The following is a 17,282-nucleotide window of genomic DNA, read 5'->3' on the forward strand; positions in this document are numbered from 1 at the left end:
TCCTTTCTGGGGGCTCTAGAGGAGAATCTGTTTTCCTTCCTTTTTCAGTTTCTAACTGCCCCGCCTCTCTTAGCTCATGGTCCCCCACCTTCGGAGCCAAGAAGACCCTCTTGATGACTTTGGGCCACCCAGATGGCCCAGGGTCATCTGTTCTAAAGTCAGGTGAGCAGCCCTCGTTCAGCTTGCAGCTCTGATTCCTCTTCACCACATCATCTAAGAGCAAAACAGTTCCAGGGCCCAGGACCCGGACATCTTCGGGGGGCCGCTTCTCTGCCACCCTAGAAGCCAAGGGAAAAAACTGGGGGCCATGCTACACAGCTTGTGGGATACTACTTCCCCCACCAGGGATCCACCATGTCCCCAGCCATGGAAGTGGGGAGTCCTAACCACTGGACCGCCATGGAATTCCCTGGAAGTATTTTAACACCGAAAGATAAACAACATTTAGGTCAAAGAAAATGTTTTAATATATAATATGTTCATCTTTATATCAATGCAGTCGTAAAGCATAATATAAACTTTTTTGGAAGAGCCCTCAAAAGCCCCACTGGGGCCCTGCCCACCTGACCTCCAGGTGGGCGCACGGCCTGTGTCTGGCCCAGGAACTAAGATTCACTAACAGGAGTCTGGAGAACTAAGAGTTGGTCGGTTTGGAAGGACAGAGACTGGGTAGGGGGTGGATCTAGAAGGCAGTGGGCATCTGGGCAGAGAAGGCAGGGTGGGGCCCTTCTCCTCAGGCCTTCCTAGATCCTGCAGCCCGACCCCGCCTGCAGGTCAGCATGGTGATCCCAGCAAGGCCTGTGGTTAAGTGCTTATGACCTGTGACCTTCAAGTTGTTCCTTAGCTGTCCCATATCCAGTTTCCATATCAGGAAAAAGGGCATCAATAGGTGCCAACCTACCCTCCAGGGCTGTTGTGAGACCCTGCCTCAGTGTTTCCCAAAGTGTACCCAGAACAAGCGTGAACTGAAGTTTGAGGACCGCTGTGCGGGTGAGGGGCTCCTGGGACAGCCGACATCCCACGGGCCCTCCCGGGTGGGCCCCCACGAGACCCCTCAGAGCACTGATGCCCCAAGGCCAGCACCGGGAGGTGGTGGGGAAGCAAGGCATGCTGCCTGGCTGGGAGTGTGCCTCCTCCAGTGGGCACTGGGCCAACCCCACGCCCAGGAGCTGACCGGCCCTGTGGCTAGTGTCAGCTCCTCCCGCCCAGTTCCTGCCCACCTCAGCTCCAGCCCCGGCTCTACCCTTGGGAAAGGAGCCTCCCACGTGGCCTGGCTCACCCTGCCAGAGTTCCAGCCTCCCGGGCGAACCTACGACCCAGGTAGCGGTCCGTGTCTGGGCACCACAGCTCCAACCTGCCCCGCGTGCAGGCTTGCGGAGGCGTTTCACGGGGGCCCCTCAGGCGGAGGCCTGGCAGGGGGCAAAGTCCCAAGGTGAGCTGTGGTGGGCTGAGGGGGCGCCCTCAGGTGGAGTGGGCACGGGAAGCGGGCAGGTGCCCTGTGTCCTGCAGGTGGTATGGCCCCTGACCCTGCCGTCTGCTGCTGCCCACCTCTGCCTGAGGGGACACCTGTTTGAGAACTGGAAGGGGAACAGGCCTGGGGGTGCCAGGGTCACATGCGGGCCCCCACACGCAGACCCACGCAGTGGGCAGTGGGTGGAGTGAGGGCCAACACCCAGGGAGGCGTCCCCCTAGCCTAGGACAGCTGGGCGCGGGCGGCAGGAGCATCTTGCTTCCCCGGCGCCCAGGCACCCTGACATGTACACACCGTGCCCCATCTCACACGCGTGCAGCGTGGCGGCTGCCCTGGACTGGGTCTGCTCCTGGTTCTGTGCGCAGTGGCCCCCCTGCAGGACTCAGGGGGCGGGCACTCAGGGGCATGTGCGGGACAGGGGAGAGGCGAGGAGATGGGCACAGCCCTCCGACAGCAGGCGATTGTGAGGAGCCGCTGGCTCTGCAGAAGACACCGCGTTTAATGATCCCCGGGGCCCGGAGGCCGCGGCACGTAGCCTGCTGGCCATCACACGAAGTAGGCGGCCAGGGCTGACATCTTGTCCTTGGGCCGGCGCGGACCCGGCTTCCCCGCCGGCCTCCGGCCCCGGCCCCGGCCCCGGCCCTGCCTCCGCCCGGGCCCGCGGTGCATGGGGTGGCAGGAGGCTGCGTGCTTCAGCTCCACCAGCTCCTGGAAGACCGGGTCGCAGAAGACGCAGCCCGTGTGCTGCGTGCCGTCGCCCGGCAGCGGGGACTTGGCCTTGTTGAAGTCCACGTCCAGCAGGGCTGCCTCGCAGGCGGCGCACGTCTCGGCGGACACGCGCACGCGGTGGGCGTTCTCGAAGCAGTGGGCCACCACGTTGCACCTGTTGCAGGCCACGCGCCACTTGGGGCCGGAGGTGGGGTCGAGCACCAGCACGCCGCTCTCGCACTCCACGCACTGGCCGATGCCCAGCATGCTGAGCGAGTGCTGGCAGCTGGGGTGCGTGCACTCGTTGCAGCCCGTGCCTGTGGGGAGGGCCGCGTGAGGCACACACATTGGCCCCACCCCTGCGGAGCCCCTCCTCTCACCCCGCGCACGCGCCCTGGGCTCTGCTTCTCTAGGGCTTCCTCGACCCTCACGTCTCCCCCGCCCCCATCCCCCCACCCCAGGCGGCCCCCGGTCGGGTCCACCCTCCTTTATCTCGCTTCCTGGGGCCCAGGTGGGGCCACTGGCCACCCTGGAAGCCGCTGGAGGCAGGGACAGGTCTCCCTGAGAAGGGTGGGGACTAGGGGTTCCCCCTTGCGGGTGGGGGGGCCCCTGCCGGAGTCCAGGGTGGCGCGGGCGGGCGGGGCTCACCCTTCTTCATGTCCCGGAAGGGCGGGTGGTTGGAGCAGTAGGGGCACAGCGGGTAGCTCTTGCCCCTGGAGCCCGACGACCACAGGACCAGCTCGAAGTCGTCCAGCGGGCACCGCAGCTCCTTGTAGAGCTTGATGGTGCCGTTCTGGGGCAGCGTGTAGGTCTCGTCGCAGTGCGAGCAGTGCAGGCGGCTCGGCTTGGCCTGGGCAGGGTCGGGGGCAGGGGTCACGGGGTTGCTGGGGCCTCCTGACCCGCCTGCCCACCCTCTGTCTCCCCAGGACACTCGCGGGTGGTGGGCAGTGTGCAGTGCTGCCAGGACCTCTCAGGATCCCTATGACCAAGTCTCAGGGTGCTCACTGCTGCACGCGCACAAAGGCGCTGCTCAGACCCCAGTGTGCGTGCGTTCCCTTGACAGCGAAGAACGCGAGGTCAGGAGAGCGTGGGCGGCACATGGTTCAGGGACCCCACGGCTCACGCCCTGCTGGGTCTGAGGGCAGCGCTGGGTGTCTGCTGGAGAAGCTGCCCGGGCCTCGCAGTCACTCCACGTGAAGGCTGCTGGAGCGAGGCCGCGGGGAGGCGAGACTGCCTGGCGTGCACACGCGCCCTCCTACCTGGATGTACTTCATGAACCGGTGGCACTTCCCGCAGCGGGAGAGGGGCTTGCCCGTGGCCGCCAGGGGCGAGAAGGACACCTCCATCAGTTCATCCATGCCTGCAAGCCAGTGGGACAGGAGTCACAGCCCAGCCCCGGCCGCCACCTCCCCACAGCTGGCTTACTGGGCAGGCAGCCCCTGGCGGTAGGTGACGGCACGGCGAGGGCAGCCCCGTTTGTGAGACGAGCCGTGTGCACCGAGGGCTGTCACCACGCTCGCCTTGGGGTCCCGACAGCCCCCTGGAGCCAGGGCCTGGGAGCGGGTCTCCCCGAGGGGGATAACAGCCCTGAGGCGGGTCCCTCGGCTGAGGGGCAGGGAAGGGGCACGCTCACCCGCGATGGAGTCCACGAAGTAGTGGAACTTCCTCTTGAAGACGTCCAGGGTGTGGCCCAGGACTTGGCGGAAGTCGGCTCTGCCCTGCGCGATCAGGTTCAGCTGCTTCTCCACGGCGCTGCGGATGGTGGGCAGCACCAGCTCGGCATCTGCGGGCGGGCGGGGGCGCTGTGAGCACCTCGCACCGCGCGCAGGAGTAGGCTCCCACCTGTGATCTCCCCAGGAGCCCTGCGAGGGGGACCAGGGCACCCAGTCACAGGGTGCTGTCACCGGACGGACTGTCCGGCTGAGCTCCCTGCTGTCTCCCACGGCCCCTGGGGACCTCTCAGGGCAGATACACGGTCCAGCACTAAGGACCCCAGGGCCGGCCAGGAGCCAGTCTGCAGGAATCCAGGCCCCCGCTCTCAGACCCCAACACTTCCAGGAGACCATCAGCCCAGCCGGGGCAGGCCCTGGGATGGAAGGCATGGCCGGGGTGGGCCCTGCAGTGGGGGCGTGGCCTGCAGTGGGAGGCATGATTGGGGGCAGACTCGGGGTGGGAGGCGTGGCCGGGTACGGGGCCCTGGGCGTGGCCGGGGCGTGCCCTGAGGTGGGGGCGGGGCCGGGGCTCACCGATCTTGTAGTAGCCATGCACCAGGACGATGCCCAGGTTGGTGGGCTTGAGCCGGCGCCCGCTCTCCACGATCACGTAGTTGCGCTGGCAGATGTTGTTGATGTGCACGGGGATGCTGGCGTCCGTCCCTGGGCACAGCATGGACTCGGCTCTCCCTCTGCCCGCGCTGCGAAGCCGGCTTCTCAGCCCCGCCCCCCAGAGCGGCTCGCAGGCCTGCCCCGGACTGTCCCGCGGACCCGACGCGGAGGCTCCGGGTGGCTCAGAGGTGAAGGAGCTCGGCCGCCCGCCCCTCGCGTCTGATGAATGTGACCTCCCGAGCCTCTCCCCGCCTCGCCCCGCAGCACACGAACAGTTCCAGAAACAGGGCCCTGACCCACGCACACAGAGCTCCGCTGCCAAGTGGGTCTCCAGCACCTGGCAGACCCGCCAGCTACGTGGCCTCGGGGCCCCTCCTGATCGGCCCCAGGGACACGTGTAACTGCGGAATGGCCTGGCTGTCCCACAACCGTCCAGAGCCTATCAGCCTCTAGGGGCCCGGTTCACCAGAGCCAAGCCTCAGGGAAAGGCAGGGCCCCTCCTGGGGCACGGGGCTGGCTCCAGGGGTGTGAGGACTCGAGTCACAGCCCTGGGCCTGGGGTCTGGGCGAGACCCCTCACCCGTGCAGCAGTGGCCACACAAGCTCCTGAGGATGCCGCCCCCACGTGGAGCTTCCAGCCCCAGGGAAAGTGCTGTGGGGCCTTGGCCTTCCTGTTGTCCACGGACTTGACCTGAGCTTTATGTCCTCCCTGCGGGCGAGTCAGTGGCCCCCTTGGCCAACGCTCAGCCCTGGAGATGGAGGTAGCGCCAAGGACACATCTCTAGCCCCAAGGCCAGGTCCGGAGGTGGAGGCCTCAGCTGGGGTCCCCAGCTGCCCTGCGCTGCCCTGCTCGGCGGGCCGCAGTGGGCCCTGGGCGGGGTGGGGGCCCCGGGCGGGACCCACCGATGCCATGCTTCTCCATGAGGGTGATGAGCTCAGCCTCGGTCAGGTAGTCCGGCGGGCTCGTCTGCTTCTCCAGCAGCTTGACCTCGGCCACGGCCAGGGTGTCGCCCTTCTGGCAGGTGGGCAGGCTCTCCTCCAGGGGCACGCTCTGCCAGGGCATGATCTCCGTGAAGCCTGCAGAGACACCGGCCCTCAGGACACTCACCACGTATCTGTGGAGGGGGAGCCGCCCCCCCGCCGCCCCTACCTGGGGAGATGACGGTCTTGCCCGTGCAGGTGAAGCGCTCGGGCCCGATCCGGAAGGAGACGCTGCTCTGCAGGTACCTGCAGTCGTGGCTGACGGTGGCGATGAAGTGCCGGGTGATGTATTCGTACAGCCGCCAAGCCTCGCCCCCTGCCACGGGCGCGGCCGCTCAGCGCCAGGCTCCGGCTCCAGGCAGCCCCGTGCTCCCGCTACGGCACTGGGGCCCCTGCGCCCAGCCCCTGGAGGTGGGGGACTCCAGGCCTCCCCACGGTGGAGCCCGCCGCCCTGCCCCGCCTGGCCTTCTGCCCCAGGGCCTCCCGAGGCAGCGCCTGCCCCCGTCACACCCCCACCACCACCGCACTCCTGTCATGGCCCGGCGATGGAGCACAGCTTTCAGATGGCCCCACGCTGCCATGGGGCCTGACCCTGCAGAGATCGGGTCACCAGCGCGCCTCACCCTGGTCTCTTCTGAAGCTCGATGCACGTGTGCGTGCGTGTGTGCCAGGGGGTGTGACCATCTGGGGGTGCCCCCATACCTAACTCGGCCTCCGTGGCAGACTTCATGGGGGTGATGGGGGGATGGTCGCCAGCGTCGTGGCCTTTCCGTGGGCGGTTGATACCTTCTGCTAAGAGCCGCTTCACCTGTGGGGGCAGCCGGGATGGAGCAGGGTGTCAGCCCAGCATGGCCCCCAGCCCTTGCAGGGAGCACGGCTGCCCGCCCTGGCCTAGCATGGCTCACCGTGTCAGCCCAGTAGGGGTGGTTGGCCTGCTGCCGCAGAGGCCCCTTCAGGTCGAAGCTCTCGGGGTAGTGGGTGGTCTCGGTGCGCGGGTAGCTGATGTAGCCCTGCGTGTAGAGCCGCTCGGCGGTCTGCATGGCGTGCTGCGGGCCCATTCCTGTCAGAGACGCAGGCTCAGCGCCCAGACACCGGGTGCCCCAGGCTAGACTCTCAGGCTCCTGGGAGGCTGGTGCCCTCATCCGCAGGCCCAGCCCAAGGCTGAGCTTCCCCAGCAGGGAGGGCGCGGATGACCAGCATGGCCCTCGAGACACGGCCGGCCCCTTGCCTGCTGGCAAACATCCCTTCCTACCCGCCAGGCAGCCTGTGCTTCCAAGTCATGAGACCCTGAGAGAGGAGTAGTACCCGCACTCACCCAGGGCTGAGCTGGCCACACGCAGCATCTCCACGGTGTTCAGGGCCAGCGGCCGCTGCTTGGCCTTCTCCTTCCTGCTTGTGGCCTCCACCTGGGGACGGGCGGGGTCAGGGCAGGGCGGGCAAGTGCCGGGGCAGGTGCAAAAGGAGTCGCTGAGGGTGTGACTCTCATTCGTCCTCTGGGCTTCTCTAACTCCCTTTACAGCGGCCTCGCGACTCGAATGAACGGTTGTTCAGGCCCAAGAAAGGAAAACAAACAGGAATTCTAGAGACTATTTTTCAGGAGAGAAACCCTGGAGGAGGAGAGGAGTCAGGAGAAGGGGCTGCACGTTGGCGGTCCGACGGGAGCCAGCATCTCCGTCTGTGGGGAAGGCGGGGGTCCTGGGGTGAGGGCCCATCGCAGGGGCAGCTGCTGCTCCTCATGGTGCCCGCAAGTGTAGCTACACCTTCTGCTTGGTCAGGAAAAGCGAAGTCGGAACTTTTTCTATGAAATCTCCTAACTTTTAACTGTGGGTCACCAGGAGGAACTTCAGTGAACAGCTCCCACTTGCGGAAAAGCAAGGTGAGCAATCAGCTCAGCCTCTGGGCTGAACGGCTGTTGAAGAGATGACCGTCCTGCCTACGGCAGAAGCGATCCAGGCTTCTCAGCCGCCACGCTCACCCCTGCCAACCCCATGTGAACCTAGCGAGGGCCACACCCCGAGCTCTGGACAGACAGACGCAGCAGTGGAGGCTGCGATCACAATGGGGAGGCCCAGACGTGGTTGCCGTCACGGGCAGAAGTGCAGGGCAGCTTTAGAAGCAGCTCCGGTGCCTGAATCGACTGCACTGGGCAAGAAGGACCCAGGAAGGCACGACTGCAGGCACGAGCCACCACGGCCGCGGACCTGCCAGTCCCGCGTGGCCAGCCCCCTGCCACATGGCATCAACCTCTTCCTACCAGCCACGCGGCCATACTTGCAATTCCTGAGACCCGAGTGAGAAACGTGGCAGGTGAGGCCAGGAGAGCCGACGGCCCGGAGCGCCCGTGCTGGCTGTGGGCCCTGGGCGGGCTCTAGACGGGCACAGAGGCCACTGGCTGGATATGCCACCGAGGGCAGACATCGGGGTGGAAGCCCCTGAGCAAGCGGGCGCCCGCAGGGCACATTCACGGGTCAGGCCAAGCAGCTGTGTGGCGGCCACGGCCTGGGGGGCCAGGGCAGGACCGTGGTGGGGGGCGTGCGTGGGAGCAACCAGCCTTCTCTCTAAAAGGTGTCTGTGTTCCAGAGAGACAGAGGGAACCCTGCGCCCTGGTCAGCAGAGGCCTCCGTGGCTCCCAGCAGCCCACCTGGGCCTCCTTCTCGAGCTTGGTCATGTTCAGGAACATCTGTGCGATCTCCCGGTCGAACACGCGCACACGGTCCCAGTCCAGGAGGAGGGAGCGGTCCTTGTCAACATCCACCTGCAGGAGGGCGACAGGAGCAGAGGCAGCGTGAGCCACCGCCCGCGGGGCGGTCCCCACCCGGGCCTGGCTGGAAGGGCTCATGGCCAGAGCTGCGCAGGGGCGCAGCCCAGCCCTCCCTGAGCACAGGCTGCTCTGGCAGAAGCCTCCTGCTGAGACGAGGGAGGCAGTCTCAGGACAGGAGCCCAGCGCCAAGGCTGACGTCCACAGGGGCGTCGCAGCCCCACCCCCTCAGGGGACCCCAGGCCCGCGTGGACTGCAGCGGCCCCGTGTCATACTCAGACCTCACGAGAACCTTCCGTCTATCTTACTAGGAAAACGTGTTCCAAGGCTTTTTAGGAGCTGGAAGGCCAGTGACCCATGGCCCTCAGTCCAGTCCCTGGACCCGACTGCCCCAGCCGCGACCTGACCCTGTGTTAGACAGCCCTCTCCTGGGCCCATGGTGCCGCCCACATCCGTGCCCTGGGCCTGGGGACCACGATGACAGTGGAGGTGCTCAGATGCTACACCCAAGCCCGGCAAGTCCCAGTGTGAACGGGAAAAGGCCGCGGACCTTGGCCTGTAGCACCCAGTAGGTCTCTGGCTTGAAGGACTGGATCTTGTCGTGCCTCTCCACACAGAACCCCAGCGTGGGGGTCTGGCACGGCCCAAAGGAGATGAGCGAGCTGTCCAGGTTGCCATATTTTCCCTGGAAGTATTTAGTCTGGAACCTGTGAAGGGGGTCAGGGAAACGAGGACACTTTGGTCAGGCACCCACTCGCGCTTCGGCAAGACAACTGTCTCAGGGACTGAGAAGGCGGACGGTCTCCCGTCTCTGGTCGGGCCTGGGGGGGGCAGGGGGCACCTCGTGAAGGCGCAGCCGATGCGGAGGTCCAGCTCCTGCCGCGCGTCCACCGAGAGCGCCTCGTTGTGGTCGGGCTCACCCAGGCGGGCCATGGCAGCGCAGATGTCCGTGTCCGTGATGGAGCTGAAGCGCGCCCGGAACACTGTCTGCTCGCCGCTGTGGGCCTGGTTCATGACGGGCAGCACCGCGTCCAGCACCTGGGGGGCCCGGCGGTGACGCCCACGGCTAGCCCAGGCACCCGCCCCACACGCTCCCACCGGCCGGCCACCTCCCTGCCTTCTGCAGCCTTGGTGTCCGCAGGCCTCCGGCCACCGCACTCCCTTGCCCTCCGTGCTCACACCCCTCTCCTCACAGCGGCTTCCACCCTCCATCAGGAGGTTCTACTGCCCAGGACGCAAGAGATCCCGGCTGCTATGCCCACCTTCTCAAGGCGAGCATGGGGAGGGGGGCGGCATCTGGGAGACCCTCCAGCAATAGGAGGAAAGAGAGACGGGAGAGAAGGCAAGGCAGCAGGCGGGTAGCAGCAGCAGCTCCAGGTCACAGCCCGGCGGGCCTAGGGTCCCGGAGCCCAGACTTGCTCAGAGTCTGCGGGCCACGCAGCTTCCTCACAGGGGACGACAGTGTCCACCCCACACGGAGGGCCCAGGGGAGGCGCAGGGGCAGGGCCAGGAGAGGGCCCCGAGCACCAGCGGGGTCACAGCCCGAGGGGCTCCTGCAGAGGGAAGCCTGGGAGTGGCACCCGCCCTGGGGGTGGCAGACGTGGGGCGGGCATCATGGTGGAGCACAGAGCTGGCAGGGGTGGGGAGAGGGGCGAAGGGGTACGACAGGGCACTCAGCCGCCAAGGCAGAAGTCCCGGCACGGGCCCGGGCCCGACGCTCAGAACCCACGCTCCCCTCCGGGCAGCCCTCCGCCGGGGAAATCCTGCCCCAGCACTTCCTCACAAGCTGCCCGCCGGCGATGGGACGCTCCTGCCCCAGGCAGAGCCCCTGTACCATCAGCATCCACGGGATCTCCAGAGCTGGGGCCCTGGCCCCCATCGCGGCAGCCCGCGGGGTGCAGGCCGGCCGGCTGCGCGGGCCCCAGCCCCTCACCTCGAAGCAGATGTTCTCGCCCTCCTTGTCGCAGTCCAGCCACAGCACGATGCAGTCGCAGCCCCTGCCCTCCACCTGTACAGAGACACGGGGTGTGCACTGCCCGGCCCACCCATCGCTGCCTGGCACAGAGTGCGCAGCCCCAAGCCCCCCAGACTGCCCTCAAGAGGCCTGGAGCCCAGGGCAGTAGTCACCAAGTGGAGTCACTGGCCGGCTTGGCCTCTCAGCAAAGAGTGTAGTTCAGAACTGCTAGTTTTTAGACCAAAAAACATAATAAACGCCATGAGATCTTAATCCCCAAAATTGAATCAAAAAAAAAAAAAAATACTGAACTGGAATGACTAAACATTAAGGCCGCTGTCTTAGATGGTGAGATTACAGAGACATTTGTTTCTTCCTCCTTACTCATCTTTTCTAACTTTTATCATGGTTTTGAGTTATTTTTATCATTCTTCATTTCTTAGTTTCCTCTTCTTATTTTTGCTCCTGGCTGCACTGGGGCCTCGCTGCTGTGCGTGGCTTTCTCTTGTTGTGGCGAGGGGGCTGCTGTCTCGTCACGGCGTGGTACGAAGCCCCGGCTCTGGAGCGCTGGCACAGCACTCAGGGCACTTGAGCTCAGTTATACTGCAGCACGTGGGGTCCTCCCCGACCAGGGATCGAACCCGCGTCCCCCGCACTGGCAGGCGGATTCTCAACCCCGGACTCCCAGGGAAGTCCCCGTGTTTACTTCTGCTTTAGAATCCGCCACCACCAAACCATTTTAAAAGCAGGAGGCTGGTCTGGGGGCTGGGTGACCGGGGTGCCCGGGCTGTGACGGGAGGCGGGGCCCGGGAGCCGCAGACGCACCTGCAGGAACTTCACCATGTTCAGCTTGGGGTTGGCCTCCTTCTTCTCCGTCGGGGCCTGGCTGAACAGCTCGGCGGGGTCCACCTTATCCCACTTGTTGTACTTTCCTGCGGCACAGCGCGACGTCAGGTCACACGTCACACCTACAGGGCCCGCGACGCCTGGATGGGGAGGCTTGGAGCAGGGCCTCCCTTGCTCAGGAGCTGGCCAGCTCTGGGCAGGCCGGCGGCGGGGGCGCCGCTCCTGGCGGGCTGACCGCGCAGGTAAGAGTCACGCCGCTCACCCCGTCTCCTCCTCCGGCCACTGTCTGCACCCTCTCCCCGCCCAGCGCTTGGCCGGCCCTGACAAGTGCTCAACGGATCCCGGGGGACCTCAGTGTCCTCAGGCCCCTTGTCCCGTACACTGCCCCCCGCTTCTCTACTTGAGGCTCGGGGTGCAGGAGGCCTGGACGATCCTGGCAGGCGACGGTCTGTCCTCAGCCCCTCCACAGTGAAGACTAGACAAGCAGCGAGGCCCAGAGTCCCAGTCGGACCCACAGCAACCGCGGCCCTGGAGCCAGCCCACGGGTCACCGGCGCCGGACTTCCGATGCCAACCGCCAAGTGACCGGAGACAATGGGCACCCCTGGCAGGCAGCGGCCTGTGCCAGAACACCCGCACGGGCCAGGCTCCCGCTCAGATGCGGGCCACCGCCTCCACGAGGGCCACTGCTGGGGCAGGGACTGCAGGGCAGCCCCCCACAGCCTGCTGGCCTCGGACTCACCGGTTCTGGACAAACCTCTCTGCCCCGAGCCCACCCCGGGCTTCCTCCGGCCGCGGCGGCGCGGGGCGGGGCTCCTCGGTGGAATGGGGCGGCACTCACCCAGGAAGTCCAGCGTCATCACGTGGCCGCAGACGGACGTCATCTTGAAGCGGGCCGGCTGCCCCGCGAAGGCCCCGCTGTACTCGTGCACCGAGCAGGTCCCGTTCAGCCCTTTGCGCGAGGACATGCTGCCTGCGGAGGGGCACAGGCAGGCCAGGCCTGACGCAGCTTCCCCGAGGCCAGGCCGCCCCACAGTGCTCGGAGACCGCTCGAGGGCTGTTCTCCACACTTCTGTGTTCACTCTGGAATTTGAGTCCTGCCTCTTTCAGACCCTCCCCAGAAATGCCCCAGACACTTCCTGACTGTCGACCCCAGGGTGGCCTCCTGACTCCACGGAGGGTCCCTGGTCTCTCTCGGCCTCTGGGGACCAGGCACGTCCGAGTCTCCCCTCCCCTCCAGACCACAACTTCTCGGCCTGCTGCTCCGGGGTCTCCTCTTCCCTTAGCCACTGGACCAACAGGAGGTCGAGGCAGACACCTGCCATCTCTGGGTCTGCAGCACCCAAGTGCCCAGGGCCAGGCTGGGGCGAGGGCAGGCGTTATCGCTTCCCGGTGCCCTGAGGCTACAGCTCAGCCTCGTGGCGCTCTCGAGTAGCAAGAGGGGCGTGCGTGTGGCTGGGTGTCGTGGGGCAGTGGTGCTGACGCCCAGGCATGGCCTTGGCAGACCAGGCTGGGGCCGGGGGCCTCCCAGTGGGCTTCCTGCCCAAGTCAGCAGGGCTGGCTTCTGCCGTTAGAGCAGCCACGCTGCCTGCTCGTTGCTCCCGCAGCGGCCTGCCTGCCGCGGGCCCGAATGTGCCGCCGTGCTGCCTGCTCGTTGCTCCTGCAGCGGCCTGCGTGCCGCAGGCCCCGAGTCGTGCCTGGGGGAGACCCAGCTCACACTGAGTGCGGAGGAAACTGCACCCCACACGGACCAAGTGACTCAGGAGCTGAGGGCTCCATCCATGCCCGCTGTTCCCGAACAGACTCGACTCCAGGGGCCTGGGGCCGCTTCGCGAGAAGGCAGGCCCGACTGGGGACGCAGGAAGGCTCACGCTCCCAGACCAAAGCCGTCGGACGCCGGAGAGGCCCTCCCACCTCGAGAGAGGATCCTGGCGATGGACTGGGCCAAGGACGGCTTCTCGGCCACCATGAGCACGGTCTTCATCTTGCCTCGGGCTGCCAGCGCCCCACCTCACTCCGCTCTCAGGAAACGGCTCAGACACCGCGTGGGAGCAGCGTCACCCCAACTCCTGAGATGAAAGACAGGCGAACCACAGCGAGGCTTCCGGCACAACCTGCCACTCTGAGCGGTCGAACACACCGGAGGTGAGAAAGAGGAGCCTGGGGAGACCTGAGGGCGTCTCAGACAACCGCCCGGAGCAACTGAACCGGCCGGCGAGGGTTTCCTGTCAGAGAAGCTGAGGTGGCCCCACGACCCCAGGCTGATTTTGACCCCAAATTTGCGCTAGGAAGCCTGAGGCGGGCGGAGGGGGGCTTTGGGCCTGACCCCCTCCAGTGGAGCTGTCTCTTACCCCCGGGGCCAGGAGTGGCATCTCCACCTTGGCTGAGCTTCAGGGTGCCCTGAGCGGCTTAGCCAGGGGATACAGCCCCCAGCAGCGCTCACCTGGCCCTTCCCAACAGGCTCTGACCGACCTCCCCTCCTGCCCTGCCCCACATCTGCAAGCCGGGCGCGCGAGCCAGTTAACTGGAACGCTGCGGTCTAAAGCAGGAACTACACAGCCCCGAGGATTTCCCACCTTGGTGACTGACTCAAACATCTAGGCAGTCAGGAAAGGAGCCTTTCTAAGCTCCTCCTCTGTAGGCGGTGCTATGGCTGTAAACACCACTTCGTTGAATCTTTAATGAGCAATTCTACAAGGCCTTCCCAGGTGGCTCAGCTGGTAAAGAATCCGCCCACAATGCGGGAGACCTAGGTTCGATCCCTGGGTTGGGAAGACCCCCTGGAGAAGGAAAAGGCTACCCACTCCAGTATTCTGGCCTGGAGAATTCCATAGACTGTCTAGTCCAGGGGGTCTCAAAGAGTCGGACACGACAGAGCGACTTTCACTTTTCACTTTCACTACGAGACCTTCACTGGAATTCTTTAAACTGTGAGCAGACTGAGGTTGCGCTCATCTCACACGCGAGTAAAGTCATGCTCAAGATTCTCCAGGCAGGCTTCAGCAATACGTGAACCGTGAACTTCCAGATGTTCAAGCTGGTTTTAGGAAAGGCAGAAGAACCAGAGATCAAATTGCCAACATCCCCTGGATCACTGAGAAAGCAAGAGAGTTCCAGAAAAACATCTACTTCTGCTTTATTGACTATGCCAAAGCCTTTGACTGTGTGGATCACAATAAACCGGAAAATTCTGAATGAGATGGGAATACCAGACCACCTGACCTGCCTCTTGAGAAACCTGTATGCAGGTCAGGAAGCAACAGTTTGAACTGGACATGGAACAACAGATTGGTTCCAAATAGGAAAAGGAGTATGTCAAGGCTGTATATTGTCACCCTGCTTATTTAACTTATATGCAGAGTCCATCAGGAGAAACACCGGGCTGGAAGAAGCACAAGCTGAAATCAAGATTGCTGGGAGAAATATCAATAACCTCAGATATGCAGATACCACCACCTTTATGGCAGAAAGTGAAGAACTGAAGAGCCTCTTGATGAAAGTGAAAGAAAAGAGTGAAAAAGTTGGCTTAAAGCTCAACATTCAGAAAACTAAGATCATGGCATCCGGTCCCATCACTTCATGGCAAATAGATGGGGAAATAGTGGAAACACTGGCTGACTTTATTTTTTTGGGCTCCAAAATCACTGCAGATGGTGATTACAGCCATGAAATTAAAAGACGCTTACTCCTTGGAAGGAAAGTTATGACTAACCTAGACAGCATATAAAAAGCACAGACGTTACTTTGCCAACAAAGGTCCGTCTCATCAAGGCTATGGTTTTTCCAGTAGTCATGTATGGATGTGAGAATTGGGACTATAAAGAAAGCTGACCACCAAAGAATTGATGCTTTTGAACTGTGGTGTTGAAGAAGACTCTTGAAAGTCCCTTAGACTGCAAGGAGATCCAACCAGTCCATCCTAAAGGGGATCAGTCCTGAGTGTTCACTGGAAGGACTGATGCTGAAGCTGAAACTCCAATACTTTGGCCACCTGATGCGAAGAGCTGACTCACTGGAAAAGACCCTGATGCTGGCAAAGACTGAAGGCAGGAGGAGAAGGGGACGACAAAGGAGGAGATGGTTGGATGGCATCACGGGTCGCAAAGTCGGACACGACTGAGCGACTGAACTGAACTGATCTGAACTGAGACTGAGGTTCAGAACAGCTGAGACTAGTGTCAGACCTTTGCCAAGGCTCTCAGGACCCCCGGCTCGCTGACCACCAAGCCCACGCCGGGCTGACTCCTCACGTTCCCTTCTGAGCGTCAGCGAAGCCAGACGAGGCTGCCGGGAGAAAGCAGCGCTCAAGATTCCAGCGAATCTGCTTAGCCAAGTGCCTTTCGCCGCCCCCGCCCTCTCGAACACCCCAGGCGCCCTCCGGACGGGACCAGGCCAGGCCGGGCCGGGCTGGGCCGGGGGCGGAGCCTGGACCCCAACCCCGCCCGACGCCGCCTCAGTCCCCACCCGCGACGCAGACCCCTCTCGGTGCAGAGGGGCCTTGGCCGCAGCGTCCGCTCCCTCCGGACACTCCCCGAACCCGCCCGCCCGGGAGGAGGCACCGAGACTGCCGAGCCGGCCCGGGACCGACGCCCAGCCGCGGGGCTGGACCCGCGCCCCGCCGCTCACCTGCGTTCCGCCTCCCGCTCCTGGAGGCTCGCCGCCATGTGCTTCCGGGTCCGTCCGCGGACAGCGTGTTCCACTCCTCTGCCCTCCGGCGCCTCACGCCCGCACTTGTGGGTTCCGAGGCTCGAGAGTTCCGGGGCGGATCCTCCAGTCGGCCCTAGCACGTGGGGTCACATGGTTTCCCCCCAAAACCTTCCATCTCACTCTTACCCCGCCGCGGGGAGGCAATAATGACAATTACCTACGAAGAGGAAAACTGGATGATAAGCATGAAGACGTATCTACGGTTAATAAACTAAAAACTACCGATGTGTGTATCGCAGGCTTCTTTGAATGCTATAAACGTTGTGGAATGCGTGGATGAGCTAATGTAAAACCTATCTGGAAAATAGATTGGAAAATAAAAATAACCTTTTGTGTCAGAGTAATGGTTTTATAGGAGATTTAAAATCATTTCCGTGGCTTTATTTTAATATCTTTCTTTAAGGAGAATGTTTAAATTTTATTTATTTCTGGTTGTGCTGTCTTTGCTGTGCAGGGGCTTCTCCATTTGCTGGGGGAGGGGGTGCTCCTCTTCACTGCCTTGCGCAGGCTGCTCGTCGCAGCGGCCTGTGCAGAGCGCGGGCTCTGGTCACAGCGCAGCAGCTGTGGTGCACCCGCTTTAGTTGCCCTGAAGGAGGAAACAGAACAGGCTCTATCTTGAAAGCAGGACTCCATCTTGGGCCAGACTGTGGACTTTCTGTATGCCCAGTATCTATGGAAACGACAGACCAACTGGGAAACCAGGCCCCCCGAAGGAAGAGCCCCAGAGCTCTCCATGCCTAAAAGAATACCCTAATTATCTGTGTAATGGAATAGAGTCATACATTCTATTCTGCTTATTGGGGTATGGCCCCAGGCCCATTGATAATTGTCCACTGTTAACTACCTAGGCTTAAGGCACATGCTGCTGCTGCTGCTAAGTCGCTTCAGTCGTGTCCGACTCTGTGCAGCCCCATAGACGGCAGCCCACCAGGCTCCCCCGTCCCTGGGATTCTCCAGGCAAGAGCACTGGAATGGGTTGCCATTTCCTTCTCCATAAGGCGCATGATCACGGGTTAACCTTGACTGTATCTTTCTTTTTCCTTTGTTCAGACTAGTTTCAGGGAACCTTATACACTTAGGGTATATAAGGTTTTCACAAAAACTGGTCGGGGTCCTTGGCTAAGAGGAGAGTCTGCCTTGGGCCTGCCGGTGTAATAAACTGCACTCCACTATTTGCATTGTCCTTCTGAGTGAGTTTGTTTCCCGTGGCTACAACAGCCCCAGGGCGTGTGGAACCTTCACACGCCAGGGACCGAACCCATGTCCCCTGTGCTGGCAGGCGAGTTCTTAACCACTGGATCACGAAAGGAGTCCTGCAATGTGATTCTGGCCCCGGCTACGTGGAGTTAGGGGGACTTGCGCAAATTCAGGACACAACCCCACCCCAAAAAAACCCATCCCTCATTTCAAACACCAGCTGCAAACTCAGCTATCTGCAGGCCACCTATATTTCTGACCAAATGGCCACAAGTTTGGGGGGGGTGTTCCCCAAACCCCCTCAGGCTGGATGACTGGTAGAAAGCCTCACAGAACTG

The 17,282-nt window shown here is 63.0% G+C and overlaps 1 protein-coding gene across 5 annotated transcripts; it reads right to left on the bottom strand.

The window, feature by feature from the left end:
* Positions 1 to 443: 443 nt before the first annotated feature.
* Positions 444 to 15,750, bottom strand: TOP3B (DNA topoisomerase III beta). 5 transcript variants are annotated; one of them, XM_070385741.1, is made up of 18 exons: positions 15,667 to 15,750; positions 12,955 to 13,109; positions 11,882 to 12,013; positions 11,021 to 11,127; positions 10,175 to 10,249; positions 9,083 to 9,279; positions 8,792 to 8,948; positions 8,125 to 8,238; positions 6,799 to 6,889; positions 6,389 to 6,543; positions 6,186 to 6,291; positions 5,653 to 5,799; positions 5,406 to 5,579; positions 4,426 to 4,554; positions 3,813 to 3,962; positions 3,439 to 3,539; positions 2,828 to 3,029; positions 444 to 2,496 (listed from the first exon to the last, which is right to left on the bottom strand). In XM_070385741.1, the coding sequence occupies exons 2-18, from the start codon at positions 13,022 to 13,024 to the stop codon at positions 2,018 to 2,020; spliced, it is 2,586 nt and encodes an 861-aa protein (XP_070241842.1). In that variant the 5' UTR covers positions 13,025 to 13,109; positions 15,667 to 15,750; the 3' UTR covers positions 444 to 2,017. The 5 variants fall into 5 exon arrangements, with proteins under 5 accessions (XP_070241842.1, XP_070241841.1, XP_070241843.1 ...); XM_070385740.1 differs by having other exon boundaries at positions 12,955 to 13,162; positions 15,667 to 15,748; XM_070385742.1 differs by lacking the exon at positions 15,667 to 15,750 and adding an exon at positions 15,225 to 15,564.
* Positions 15,751 to 17,282: the final 1,532 nt, after the last annotated feature.

Source organism: Bos mutus, chromosome 17, assembly GCF_027580195.1.
Source record: "Bos mutus isolate GX-2022 chromosome 17, NWIPB_WYAK_1.1, whole genome shotgun sequence".
Classification (NCBI taxonomy): domain Eukaryota; kingdom Metazoa; phylum Chordata; class Mammalia; order Artiodactyla; family Bovidae; genus Bos; species Bos mutus.

Coding starts and splice junctions, on each gene's coding strand:
- TOP3B (XM_070385741.1), bottom strand. CDS start 13,024: ATGAAGACCGTGCTCATGGTGGCCGAGAAGCCGTCCTTGGCCCAGTCC. Junction 8,949..9,082: donor ATCGGCTGCGCCTTCACGAG/GTGCCCCCTGCC, acceptor CCCCCTTCACAG/GTTCCAGACTAAATACTTCC. Junction 3,963..4,425: donor GCATGGCTACTACAAGATCG/GTGAGCCCCGGC, acceptor GCCCGCCCGCAG/ATGCCGAGCTGGTGCTGCCC.